The sequence below is a fragment of the Astatotilapia calliptera genome, chromosome 23 (genome assembly GCF_900246225.1).
Source record: "Astatotilapia calliptera chromosome 23, fAstCal1.2, whole genome shotgun sequence".
NCBI lineage: Eukaryota > Metazoa > Chordata > Actinopteri > Cichliformes > Cichlidae > Astatotilapia > Astatotilapia calliptera.
In genome coordinates this window covers 6,401,844-6,414,727 of record NC_039323.1, presented here as the reverse complement: position 1 = coordinate 6,414,727, position 12,884 = coordinate 6,401,844, and the positions used below count along the sequence as shown (strand labels likewise).

General features: G+C 39.8%; 2 protein-coding genes across 4 annotated transcripts in view; both read right to left on the bottom strand.

The window, feature by feature from the left end:
- ralgps2 (Ral GEF with PH domain and SH3 binding motif 2) overlaps positions 1–10,635 on the bottom strand; it is a 71,886-nt gene extending 61,251 nt beyond the window's left edge. Inside the window, exon 1 of one of the 3 annotated variants that reach the window (XM_026158733.1) lies at positions 10,223–10,635. The gene's annotated coding sequence lies outside the window, so the exon portion shown is untranslated. Of the gene's footprint in view, positions 1–10,005; positions 10,195–10,222 lie in introns of those variants that run through there. The other 2 variants (XM_026158735.1, XM_026158734.1) reach the window with 2 other exon arrangements.
- Positions 10,636–11,122: 487 nt separating this feature from the next.
- On the bottom strand, positions 11,123–12,863 carry coa7 (cytochrome c oxidase assembly factor 7). Its single transcript, XM_026158743.1, has 3 exons — positions 12,481–12,863; positions 12,239–12,379; positions 11,123–11,756 (listed from the first exon to the last, which is right to left on the bottom strand). Exons 1-3 carry the CDS (start codon positions 12,584–12,586, stop codon positions 11,311–11,313), a joined length of 693 nt encoding a protein of 230 aa, XP_026014528.1. The 5' UTR covers positions 12,587–12,863; the 3' UTR covers positions 11,123–11,310.
- Between the last annotated feature and the right edge of the window lie 21 nt (positions 12,864–12,884).

Below are 12,884 nucleotides of genomic sequence, written 5' to 3'. Positions count from 1 at the left end.
GATGGTGACGCATCTTATTACATATAAATGAGTCTGGCATTGCTCACAGGTGTAAATAATTACAAAACAGAACAATTGTGAAGGGGAGGAAAGCTGTATATAGGTTTGGGCCTTCTTTGAAACAGTACCATTCGGCACTTTTTCAGACAAAAGTTATTCTTTTAGTAAGGCAAATTTTGAAAATTACAATCTAATTCAAGTCTACTTTGATAATACATGACATACAGCAGCCTTGGGGTGTTTAAAATAGTAAAAAGCAAATAAAATAGGCTAATTTCAAGTCCAGCTGTAGATCAAGCATCGCAGCAAATCATCATGTTTGGACCCATAAATTCTCAATTTTCCTTTCTTTTGATTTTGATCAATTTTGTAAATCCTGGTCTATGATAAATGATTATCTAGAGGATGTTCACTGGCTTGTGAGTGCCAAGTCGTTAGCCAATGGGGATGTGTGTTTCACAATTAGACCTGCCCCGTTTCTCAGCACATCTCACTCCAAAACCCTGAGATGGTGATGGCGAAAATCCTTTCCTGGAGGCTTCACAGTAGCAACATCCATCTTTTATATCGTCTATGGCTGTGAAGCATATGTAGTTGAAGAGATTTTTTTTTTTTTTTTTTTTAAAAGGAAGAAAGAAAATAAACTTTCTTATGTTCATATTTGTCTATTCTATCCATTTGTGTCAAATAAACTCCTTGTGACATTAAGGTTTACCATTTTGTCAGTTTGCCTTTTAGAAAGTATTCAAGTTTATCACTTTAGATATTAAGCACATTTCTTATTTAGTTAAATTCCACCATTTGCTCTCAGAGTGGAACTGTTAGAGGTTTTCATAAAAACCTAAATAAAAAAATAAATAAATAAACAAAAAATCCATTAATCTCAACACCTGCAATAATTTCGCATGCATACAAAAAGGCTGCACAGAATGAATTAATACCCAGACTGACAGTTGGTGATGCAAGATGCGTAACTTCAGGCATGTGCAAGCAAGTCTGTGTGCAAGCCTAGACCCAACTAGTGGGAAACCTGACAAAGGCGACAGGAAAGAGATCATTCTCAGTACCACAAATCTAAATGGATTCTTTGAAATGATAGAGAAACACATCTGCCTGGGATATGAATCATCTCTACTCATTTATCAAAGAGGTGCTGGAGAGTTAAAAAGGAAAAAAGAAAATAACAGGTGGGGAGGATACAGCACCTTATTTTCATAGTGTGCTTGAGGTCAAAAAGCCCACCTGCTGACTATCAGATGAGGAGGAAAGAGTAGAAGTGAAAACATTGGGAGCAGAATAAAGCGAACGGAAGATGGAACAAAACACAGAGCTAGAATCGTGTTTGTCTGTATCTGATCTATTGTCTTTGGCCGGGTTCAAGACCAAGTTCACAAGTTTCCATGACATAGCTGTGGCTCAGCTCTCAGTTTTGCACCCAAAGCCAAAAACACTCAAGGTTCAGACAGATGGATGAGGCTCTGTTGTGAGACCACAAAGACTTGTCTTCAGCGCCGATACAGACCGGTGGATCAGGACAATATGCAGGGGGAAGTGGAAGGGTGAGGCATCTGTCTGTTTATGTTCAATACAGCCTAAGGGGTAGTACATCACAGTCCTGTTTTTTTAATTTGGAGAACCAAACATCACAAGTCTGTTTGCACTCTTTATTCAAAAAGAAAACCCCCAGTATACATAATGAGCCAGTTTAGTGTGGAGTTTATAGCTGTGGGAATTTTAAAAGACAGTATAAACTAAATAAATACGTTTTATTATTACACACCATCAGCGGAAATACACTTTGCAAGCCACATACTTTCTACAAGTAGTTTAAACTAAAATCAGCGACCTCAATCTCAACTCCAATTGTGCCCACCATTCCCTTACCTTTGGTGGTTAAATTAATCCTCTAATAACAACATTATCTCGCTTTAAACACTGCTCAAGTGCATCCAGTTGGCCTGCCTGGTTTTGAATAATCGTTTTAAATTTTTGCGCATCTCCACGCAGCTCCTCTGAAATCCCTGCCTTTATTGCCACAAAACCTTTCAGAATATCTTCAAAGATCTCTCACTTCCTCGTTTCTGAGCAGGAACACATGCCAATCCTCGTCCACTAACTCAGCAATTTTTCAACTAACATTCTGTCTTATTAAGATCGGACTCCTCAGGCTCAGCAAGCATTGCAAACCTGTTACTCTGCCCCGCCACCATCTTGACACTATGGTAGCTAATCCTATTTGTGAAACATGCCTATAATTAAAGTAATTCTGAATATTTTGTCCTACAGAATCATATTAACAGAAAACCCTGCTAATTGAAAGCTTTTGAAGAGCGAGATTATTTCCTTCAGGGTTACTCAAATGTAACCCAATTCCCAAATCATAAAATCACCAAAGAAATCTTCACATAATTATTTAAGCAGATCAGGGCTGCATTGCATTTCATTATGCATTTAGTCCTCCATTGTATTTTTTTTAGTTTGAATATTCAGGATATGCTACAACACAGAAGTTTTGAGAAAAAAAAAAAAAAAAACTGTGGAAAAGCCTCATAACTCTTTTTCAAGTTAGCCTTTAAGACTAAGGCTTTTATTATAGGATGTCCCTGAACTCAGTTCAAGAGTTTATGACTCCAAATGCCTATAACCTGACACACCAACCCAGACCAACACCCATGAGTTTTGAAATAATGCTGGTCATGGAATAAAGAAGTGAAAAGGAAAATACAGCGGTGCATTTTTGCCTCTTCTCAATAGCTCAAAGTCACTTGCTGTTTAACATAATTTTGTGACTAACAAGCTGTTAAACTCCAACTAACACAAAACTCCATGTTTTTCCATTTTATCTGAAGTTTGATTATTTTTTGGCATTCAGAATGGATGATTTTTAGTGTAATACTGTCCACGATAATAGTACTATAAATATTTACACAGTACAAAAATGTCATATCACTGATATTGTGAGTGCAAGACCATGCGTTCATGTTCCCCAGTGCATGCAACAATGAAACAAGCCAAGGTGTGTCTCTGAGCCACAAGTCAGCCTGTGATGACGCATTAGTGCCTAAAAAGGGAGTGACTTCATCAACTTGCAACAAAGTATGATTTGCAAAAAAAAATAAAAAATTAAAATAATTACTATTCCCACTTGAGTTGGAAACAAAAAAAATGTGTTTTATCACTTAAGGCAAAATCACTATGAAGTACAACCAGGGCCTGAACTGGGAGATGCTAGGCGCTAATGATGTGCAACCCAAATGTAAACAAATGACTCAACTAAGAACCACTAGCTGCACTCACTTGCTGAGCTTTGTATGACAGGAAGAGCAAACAGTGGCTGGAAATTACTGATGCAGTTACATAGTGGAGGTGCAGGGCTTTAAGCAATTGGTTATTACAAGCTACCTTTGTTTTATGCTGCATGCACTAATACTGGAGCTGGTACTGGCACCCTGTTTCAATAGAATCACACTTCAAATTAGGAAGTGTGTCATCAGTGACAACAGCTCTCTGCAAAACACACTTGCTAATTTTGCTGACTACAAGCATCAATAAAATATTCTGTTTTTTTAAAACTGGCACAGTGTATACCCAGATTTTAAGGCTTGTCCTGCTAGTTTGGTATATGATGGACAACAACTATTGTACTAACAAAGTGTCTCAGGTGGCATTTGAACTCTGAATTTTTGTTCCTGTTCCTCCTATTTAGCTTATAGGAGCTAAAGCATTAATACATCCCTTAAATTTATGGAAGTAAATTCCCACAGATCAAGAGATAGACAAAAGGCACTGAAAACTTACCTCAAAAAGCAAAAGCCTGTCTGATTATTGATTCAACAGGTTGCACTTCAGATTTCTTATATTGTATTCCAACTGGCAACAGCTAACTGGAAATACTGAAAAAGGCAACATCTTCAAAACTTTAAGCTGATAATTCAACACCTACAGCACTTACTTTGATGATTTCAGCTTTAGGGTGACTTATTAAAAATACGATCAACATACTCAAAGCATAGCAAAAGAGAGATGAAAGCATTTCAGCTCAGTCCCATACTAGAATGGTTTATGAGAACTAATATTGGGCCATTATATTGCTAAATCAATAGTCTGTGCCTCAAGAAAGGCCAGAATGAGTCTACATCCACATATGCACCGGTATTTTACTCAACATTGCTTTTTCAATGCATTTTAGCCTTCATCCACATATAAACAGCATATAGGATTTAGTGAAAACTAAGCTTTTGGAAAACTCCTGCCAGGATAAAGACCTTTGGAAATGTGCACTTTTTTTAACATTTAAAAACAAACAAACAAACAAAACGTTGTACGTATGGATGTACCCTTAAATATCCATGCAGTGCAAGATGGCACAAACAAATAGGACGATCGTCAGTTTAACATATTCAACACTGAATGCTGTGTCACAGCTGCAGTGATGCAGCAATCACAACGGGCAAGTCTCGACACTCTGGTGAAAACTTCTTTTACTGCAAAAAACTAATAAAGAAAAAAAAAATTACCCGATTTCCTAAAAGCCCAAAGTTTAAAATGAGAGTTGTCTTTATATAATCATTATAGTCAAGTAACGGGTTAAAAATGTTAGTACTCAGCAGCACCATCAGTAAGACTCCAGCCGATTAGTAGCAGAGCTAAATTCAACTTTTTGTGGCCTGTTAAGTCTCATCTTCATAGCATAATATTTATTCATAGAAGGAAAAAGGATGAGCTTATTGTTTATTCAATTTCTAGCAATGTAAGGAGGCATACTGTAAGCAACAGTCAGCGTGCACCCCAGTGGACAAGCTATGGGATTTTTACATTACCAAGTGTCCACTTATGCCCTATGTTCTGTTTAAAACAAACAAACAGATAAATCTTCATATGATATACTCTGATACAGTTATATCTACGACAGACCGGTAAAATCAAAATCAATAAAATGAGTCACACTCAGCAACAATGGATGATAAGTGATAGACATGTTTACGAGCTTCATATTTAGAAAAGACATAAGCAAGCAGGAAGTGGAGGTGGTGAGGCAAGATAAATGAAAGTAATACAACATACAAGGTACTGTAAGTCTTGCTGCTTGATAACTGGAAGAATGAAATACAGGCTGACGAGGCAGAACTAAAATAGCGTCATGTCCACTCAAAACATGAAAGCATAGTGAAAGAGAAAGTGAGCAAAGTTACACAACTAAGAAGCAAGGCACTAGTAGTGTTGAGAGAGGGGTGGACACCAGCCTAGTCTTTCATGTGTTAGCCACTCCCATGAGTGGTTAAATCTCAAGGTCTCTAGCAGCTGCTCGGCCTATTGTACCGTGTGTTTAGCGGGGTGTGTATGTGAGAGATACAACCACCAGCCAGTTTCCGTTTCAATACTGCCTGTGTCCGCCGGCCCCCAGTGGCCTCTACTTCTCCTAAACAAGAGCTGTGATTACAACAGAGCAGGAACCACATGGCAAACACACTCATAACAATAAGAGACACTTTTACATGACTTCCTCAAAATTTGTTCGGTATACAGCAAAGGGAGAAAATATAGAGTCACGTTGCTCAATCCTACGCAGTGAAACACGGTGCCTGCCTCTGAGATTCTGCATGCATTATCCTCGTCTCTTATCTTCTTCTCGCGCTGTGATGTACGCAGGCAACTAGTCAGGCTCTAGCCAAGCTCATATCCACAACACCCACTTCATCAACTAACTGCCAGTAACATTCGAAACACCTCGTGCATAGAAAAGTTTATCAAAAACACAATATATTATTATCAGTGTTCCAAAACTCCTTTTCAAGCACAACGACCTGTTATATAACTCCCAGTAGTAGCACAGATCTTTGGTGGCTTTGTGGTAGGGCTGCTCAATTAATCGAATTTTAATCACGATTACGATCTGGGCTTTCAACGATCATTAAAAATGACTGAGCCGATTATTAGCCCCTCCCTAATTTATCCGCGACACCTTAAAGGCCGGTCCGTGAAAATATTGTCGGGCATAAACCGGTCCGTGGCGCAAAAAAGGTTGGAGACCGCTGATTAAGAGGACCCGAGGGAAGCTCGGAAAGCTAAGCAGAAGTTATTTGGAGAGGAGAGAGTGACTGCCGTTGGTTGAAAAGAGAGTTTAAAAAAAAAAAACTTCAGTGGTGTTGCGCACTATTTTATATTATTTTTTAAAGTCATTGTTAACCCTTTAAAGCCGGTCAGAGCAGCACGCTCCGTTTTGCTTAACTATTTTTAAATCCCTGTAGAACCTGAACCGTGTAAGCTAGCGCAATAATTTGTTTTGCATATGAAACCGGAGGAGTTGTACTTACATCTGATGCCATCAGCTTGTCCTCGGTCACGGTTTCGTTCCACATATAGCTATGCAAAAATTGCATAAAAAGCGCTTGCAGGAACAAAAACATAATATTCCAGAAACACGCTTTGCCGATCCATCAGCTGTTCGTAACACTTCCCACAGTGAAATGATGCACATGCTGTTTTCTTTGCAAATTTGCATCATAGGATTGTTTTTTGTTTTTCCTGCAGTATATAAAAATTGCTGTATCTCCAAAATAAAACTATGAAGACACTCAAAATAAATTTCCTGTTGTTGTAAACTATTTTTTGCAACTTTATTGTATTTAAAGTTTTGAGGGATAAGCCTCTTAAATTTCTCCAAGTAGAAATATATGTAAACAAAACAAAAGCGATTTTCAATTTTTTTTGTAGTTTATTGCACTTTTTTGCAATTTATGTAATTACTATGGACTTAATGCATACATATATTAAAATATGGGCTATAACAGTTGTATTGATGTATAGCAACTTGAAATGCTCCCACAAATGGCACTACAGCATGTAAAAAAAAAAAATATAAGCTCTGGTGGACTTGGTTCTATAGTAGGTCTTAAAGGGTTAAATAAATATCGTCAAATAATCGTGATCTCAATTTCAGTGAAAATAATCGTGATTATCATTTTTGCCATAATCGAGCAGCCCTACTTTGTGGCGTCTGCATGCAATGCAGAAAATGAACACGCACATAACCAAATTTGTACTTGCAGTGACGGTGCCAGGGCTGGGGAGGCATCAGAGGAAGAGTGTGACGACATGTGACTTCGCAGTTCCATCTGCGCTGAATGGATGTGCCAGACACACGCATAAAGTTACCCTGGCAACTGAGCAACAGCACTGGTTGGAGGTCAGAGAGAGAAAAGGAGAGATGCAGACCAAAACGCTCCTAGAATATGTAGAAGGAGCCCACAAACCGACTGCTTATTCATTTAGAAAGCTGCACTTTGCATTTTCTTACACAGACGCATGCAGGCTGCGTCTAGGAACGTTACACATAAACAGCAGCCAACGTGACGCAACGTAGAGCAGAGACACACAATCTGAGAAAGACCAGGGGTTACACTTGATGACGCAAAAGCTCTACAATGCTTATCCCTTTCTCCTGTAAACACACGGCTCCGATTCTGAGAGGGGAGTTTTATTTCACTCACACAGATGTAATCTCCGACTAATCACATTTGCAAGCCTTGGACGGAGCAGTTACGCTGCAGTGCTGAACAGATGGGCCCACGTAGATGAAGCATTTCTGGGATTAGCCTGGCCCAGACGGCGGAGGTGGCATGTAGAGTTACCAAGGGACAGTTTCTAAAAAAAATAGCTGGGGCTCAAATTACATTACAGAGAGTCACTGAATATCAGTGATTGTAAATGGAAGTGTATGTGATGATGTTAAAATCCTCAGTATAACTGATTTTCTCGCTCAGACTGTAAAGGCACTTTGTTTAAATTTTTGGAATACAGCTTGCTAATGCACAAGATTAAGTGGAATATATAAACTGAAACCAACATGATATTTTTGTATACAGACAGGAAGACACAAAGAATCAGATTGACCACTAAGAAAGAAAGAAAGACTCCCAATAATCATTAAATACAGCATTTGTAAATAGGGTTGCAGATGGGAGTTGTGTTCCTCTGGACTAATGCAAAGCTCCATGTAAGGTAGAATAGTAGAGCAACTGTATTTTATTGGATTACATTCCTAAGCCCTAGGGATGCACGGATTGTGAAATTCTGGACTGACACCAATGATTAAAACATTTCAGCCGTTAGGCTGTGCAGATACAGATTTTGTTAGTTTGCATTGTTTTTGTAATGATTCATTCTGACTTCTTGTGCCAAAGAAATTTATCTTTGTTATAAAATTAAATAAATAACTGTCAGGCCTTGATTACATTATCTTGGATCAATTCATTTAAATTTATTAAACTGGACCCCAGATACAAACAAAAGAAGAACACAAGCCACTGCCATCAGTGAATGTAATATCGGGGTGTTTGCTACATATATAACATTTTTTTAAAAAGAAAAAAAAAAAATCTCCCCGTCACAGAGAATTTGCCCTTCAACTAAAGGGAAAATCACCAGGTCTATTATTATAATAATAATAATAATAATAATAATAATAATAATATATTGGTTAGAAATATGTCAAGGTTTATGTTGAGTTTACTCAACATTAAAATACATTTAAGGTTTTCAAATGGTTAAAAGAAAAAAACAAAAAAACAAAAACAAAACAAAAACAGGAAATACTTAGATTTCTGTTAAGTAAGGTAACAGACTTTTTGCATACAAACTCATGCTCACACACATAGCCAGCTGCCCCCCACCCCCACTCCAAAAGGGCTGGTTTGAGCCATGAAAATCCCTTTTACTTATAGGCCGATGGCAGTCAAGACAAACACAATCCTACTAAGCCCAACATTTAAGAGGAGCTGACTAAATGATTCAGATGCACCCTTCAAACACACAAGACTACTGTCTTGAAGACTAAACTTTCACTGTTCTCAATGCTTCCCCTTTCTTTACTTTGAATTAAAATGAAGTTAAAAACCAAAAAGAATTCCAAGCAGTTTCTTTCTTTGACATTTGGAAGTCTGAGGATTTCTGGCATTTGGAAGGAAATAGTTTTCCAAATGCCAAAGTTTTCTCTTCCTTTAGGCTCAACATTAACTGTAAGTACTCAGTGACTATGGTCTTGGAACCCAATGGATAAAAAACCTTCTGCATATATTTAACTGTTACAAAGGGCTAAGGCAAACAGGACTGTCAGTCATTTCTCCATAATGCGACACTGCAGCACTGTAAAGGCATGCTAGTCATGTGCGTGAACCAGTAACCTCGGGGTCATATGTTAAGTGTTGGGAACAGCAGCCTCACACAGCCACACCAAATATCATATGGAACATTCCTTAGAGTCCTTTAAAACAGGGCGAGAGAGGCGAGCAACAGCAAAGGGTCACAGAGGACGCTCACAAAGACTGTGCTGCACAGGACTGAGCAGAGGGAGTGGAAGATAAGATGTAACTGCTTGATTTAAACCTCCTACCAACTGCACTTCCAAAATTTCCGATCAGTGAGGTTGAGAATCCCTGGTTGCCCCCTTTTCTCCAAATAACCTTCCTGTTCTTCTTTTGTGGTTATTCTTAAACTAAGACATGCTTTAGAAAAGACGAGATAGACGTTGCTTGTGCACTGTATTGTTTGTGGGTGAACCCACACCACACCCAAAGCACTCCCCAGAGGGGTGCTTTGCAGGGGGTTCACCGCCAATGAGCCATCCCGAGCAGAGAGCCTGCAGTGGCCCGTGGCTGCTAAGTAAGCTGTGCTGGTTTAGCAGCACAAACGGGTCGACATAAACTCCCTGCCCCGACACAGAAAGTCAGATACACTAATCGCTAACTACCTAGCTCCCCCCACTCTTCTCAAAGGTTTCCATGTGAATTAGCATGATGCATTTACTGTCAACTAGCTTGCACGTTGATCTATTGTTAGCCTCACATCAAACTCCTTGGTACTGCTTCTTGATGTGTGTATTTATGTGTGCGGTGGGGCGACCTGTACATTCACGTGAGTGGATGGGATAAGAATATAATAGCTAAAATACAATGCTGCACCCAGCTACAGAGTCTGCGTTACAAAAAAAAAGACGACCAGCCTCACTCGCGCTTTGCTCCAGTATCTCCGCGTCCGCTCCTCGCGATGGATGCCGATTTACTTTGATAAGCAGCCTGCATTTTAAAACAAACACACCCAAACCGCTCGTCAAGCTTGCCGCTACGTTAGCTAGCTATCGCGACGGATGGGAAGGGATTTCTTTGCAATTGTGTCGCTAACGATGGCAAACTTTGTCCCGTCGTGTTCTGTAACTGTAACTCACCGAAGTGCGCCGTTTTGCTCTTTCTTCTTCTGGTATTCCAGCGGGCACATCAGCGGAAAGCAGGCTGCTAACCGTTTTTGTTAGGCTAACACTCCCGGACACGACGATGCGCCTCGCAACAGCTGTGTTCTGTTTTGAATGAGGGCTGAGGAGGAGAGGAGACGCCGCTAACGGGCGGAGCTTCCCGGGTGCACAGCGGGCCGATCTGCCCTTTATCCTCTGCAGTAGCTCGTAATGTACGGAGACCTTTTGCTACTGTTTATATCATCCGCAGGTTGTCAATGCACTGCCAGTTAAAGGCTTGGCAGATGGGATTCGCACAGCCCGCCCTCTATTGTAGTGCCGGACTTCTGTTTGAAGGGCTGGTTGGCTTCAAAAGGGCTAAAAGTTCATGGGTTCTCCTCTGACTCCCTCTTGTGGACAAGACACCGTTGTGCTTTTCAAAATTGTTGAGAAGACTATTTTTTCACCCTAGTTATAGTGTTTGTGTCCCCACAGTGGAAATGGCGCATTTTATGCGATACAACTGGAGTTAGTGATGACTTCTCAGCAGTTTTCACACTTTGTGATGGCATCTGGGCAGGTTGAATTAGACCCTTTAGTGGGGCAGTTTTGGCCCAGGCCACATGTTTCACGTCTCTGCTTAGTATAGTATAAGCTTAATATAAAATCTCCAAAGCAGCACTAAAACTAGGTGTGAAATAACAAAAAAAAATTAGACTTTTGGGGAAAAGGAAAACTAATTGAAATGATATTAATGATATAACTAAAATAAAGTGATCTAAACCTTTTTTATCTGATGGGTATATTTGTTTCAAACTGTATAGGCTCATGTGTAGTCATTTATACACCACAAATCACAGAAACATGGGGGGAAAAAAATCAACATTTGCACAGAAATGAGATGAATGTACCATTTTTTATTTTTTTTTGCAAATGTTTTGAATGTATTGATGCACTTAATCATGTTTTTAAAAATAATAGACATTATCTTCAATCTTTGAACCCTGTGAACGAGGTGGGTTTATTCAAACAAACTATCTAACAAATAATCTAAACCAAAACAACGATAATTCAACAAAAGTGTGCTACTCCCCAAACTTAAGCTGCCTTTCCTTTTCTATACCATGCAGCTCCCTCGCTCGATTTTTCAGCTCCTCTGCTTTCTTTTCATCCTTTTCTGTACCATCCCCAAGTCTGTACATGCGACTTGCATTGGCACAGCCCCACACGTGTCCCAGCTCACAAGCCCTGTTAGCGTATTTTAGAGCGAGAGCCATATCTGATGCCAGCCCTTTGGAATTGCCCTCAATGAACAAAGCGCTGAGGTTAAAGCAGGAAGGAGCGAATCCACCTGCGCAGGCCTTCTCATAGTACTGCCGAGCTGCTTTCAGGTCAGGTCCTCCTTCCATAGCTTGTCCGTCATGGGCTAAAAGACCAACATTATGGCAAGCGTCTACAGACTTCTTTCCTCCAGAATTGCAGGAGTGCAGAAAACAAGAGTAGGCTGCTTTTAGACACTGGGTGACTCCACCTGGTGGAGAAAAAAAAAAGATTAGGGGACTGACTTAGAATTTTGTAATGGCATTACTTAAGTAGAAGTAACCTTAGAGGTCATTCATGCTAGCAACAAGCTGCAAAATGTATCAAAGGATCAAAATTACAAGTAGTACTTAAATGACTGGTGATAATATGTGCACTATATTATGCACAGTTGCTTCAATAAGTCATCGCTTCAGAAGCTTATCCTGGAAACTTTTCAGCTTTTACAGTTGTGCTGACACAAAATACTGTGACAGCTAAAGGAACCACGGACCAGTTAGGCTTACTGGTTGCCCTTTCATGAGCTTTTCTTATAAAATCTTAATTTGAATAAAATAAAATGGCACAATATTTCGATTTCACATTGAAATGTAGTAGGGTAGATATAAAAGTCTAACAGAAACTCAAAGCCTTCAGTATAGTGTTTAGTATTTAACACTTCAGAAAAGATAAATAAGGAGGTTAAATATCCACCTTTGCCGGTGACGTGGTAAGCACCGAGTTTATAGCAGCTCTCTCCATGCCCATGCGTCTCACAGTTATGTTTGAGCACTTGTGCTGCAGAATCGTAGTTCTTCTTGACCCCTTCCAAGTAGTCAGCGAGCCTTTGGCACCCTAAAAGCATGAAACAGGGGGCAAAGAGTGAGGAAAACAGAACTGCATAACTACCATGTGTTTCAGCACCACCGATCTGTGAACAGCTCAGAAACTTCTACCTTCAGGATCTTTCTCATTGTAGCACTGAAAGCTGTACTCCACGCCTAAATTATCCAAAAACTGCTTCACTTCCTTCTCGTCTTCAAAATTTATAAGTCCAGCCATTTCTCCGCTTTACTTGAACTAGTTTCACCTCTGCAACAATCACATGTGCTCAGCTCCTCACGGCGTCCACCGCTGCTGCTTGACCTTGATGACTGACTTTGATATGCGATGCTGAAAAAGTTCTTCCCAAAACGCAAAGGTCTGTCTGGATGCTTGCCGCTATATGTGAAGTCATTATATGAGCAAAGTGTGCTTGATGGTATAATAGTGTCCCTTTGAAAAGCAGATGGACGCGGTCACATTTGTCTTCGGCTGTTCGCTTCCTGGTTTTGTAACCCTTCCTTGCGGGCTTCCGTAG

What these genes read in the sequence shown, in the direction of transcription:
- coa7 (XM_026158743.1), bottom strand. Translation starts at nt 12,586, where the DNA reads ATGGCTGGACTTATAAATTTTGAAGACGAGAAGGAAGTGAAGCAGTTT. An exon ending in CAATGAGAAAGATCCTGAAG is followed by an intron (nt 12,380 to 12,480) that starts GTAGAAGTTTCT and finishes TCATGCTTTTAG; the next exon opens with GGTGCCAAAGGCTCGCTGAC. An exon ending in TTACCACGTCACCGGCAAAG is followed by an intron (nt 11,757 to 12,238) that starts GTGGATATTTAA and finishes TTTCTCCACCAG; the next exon opens with GTGGAGTCACCCAGTGTCTA.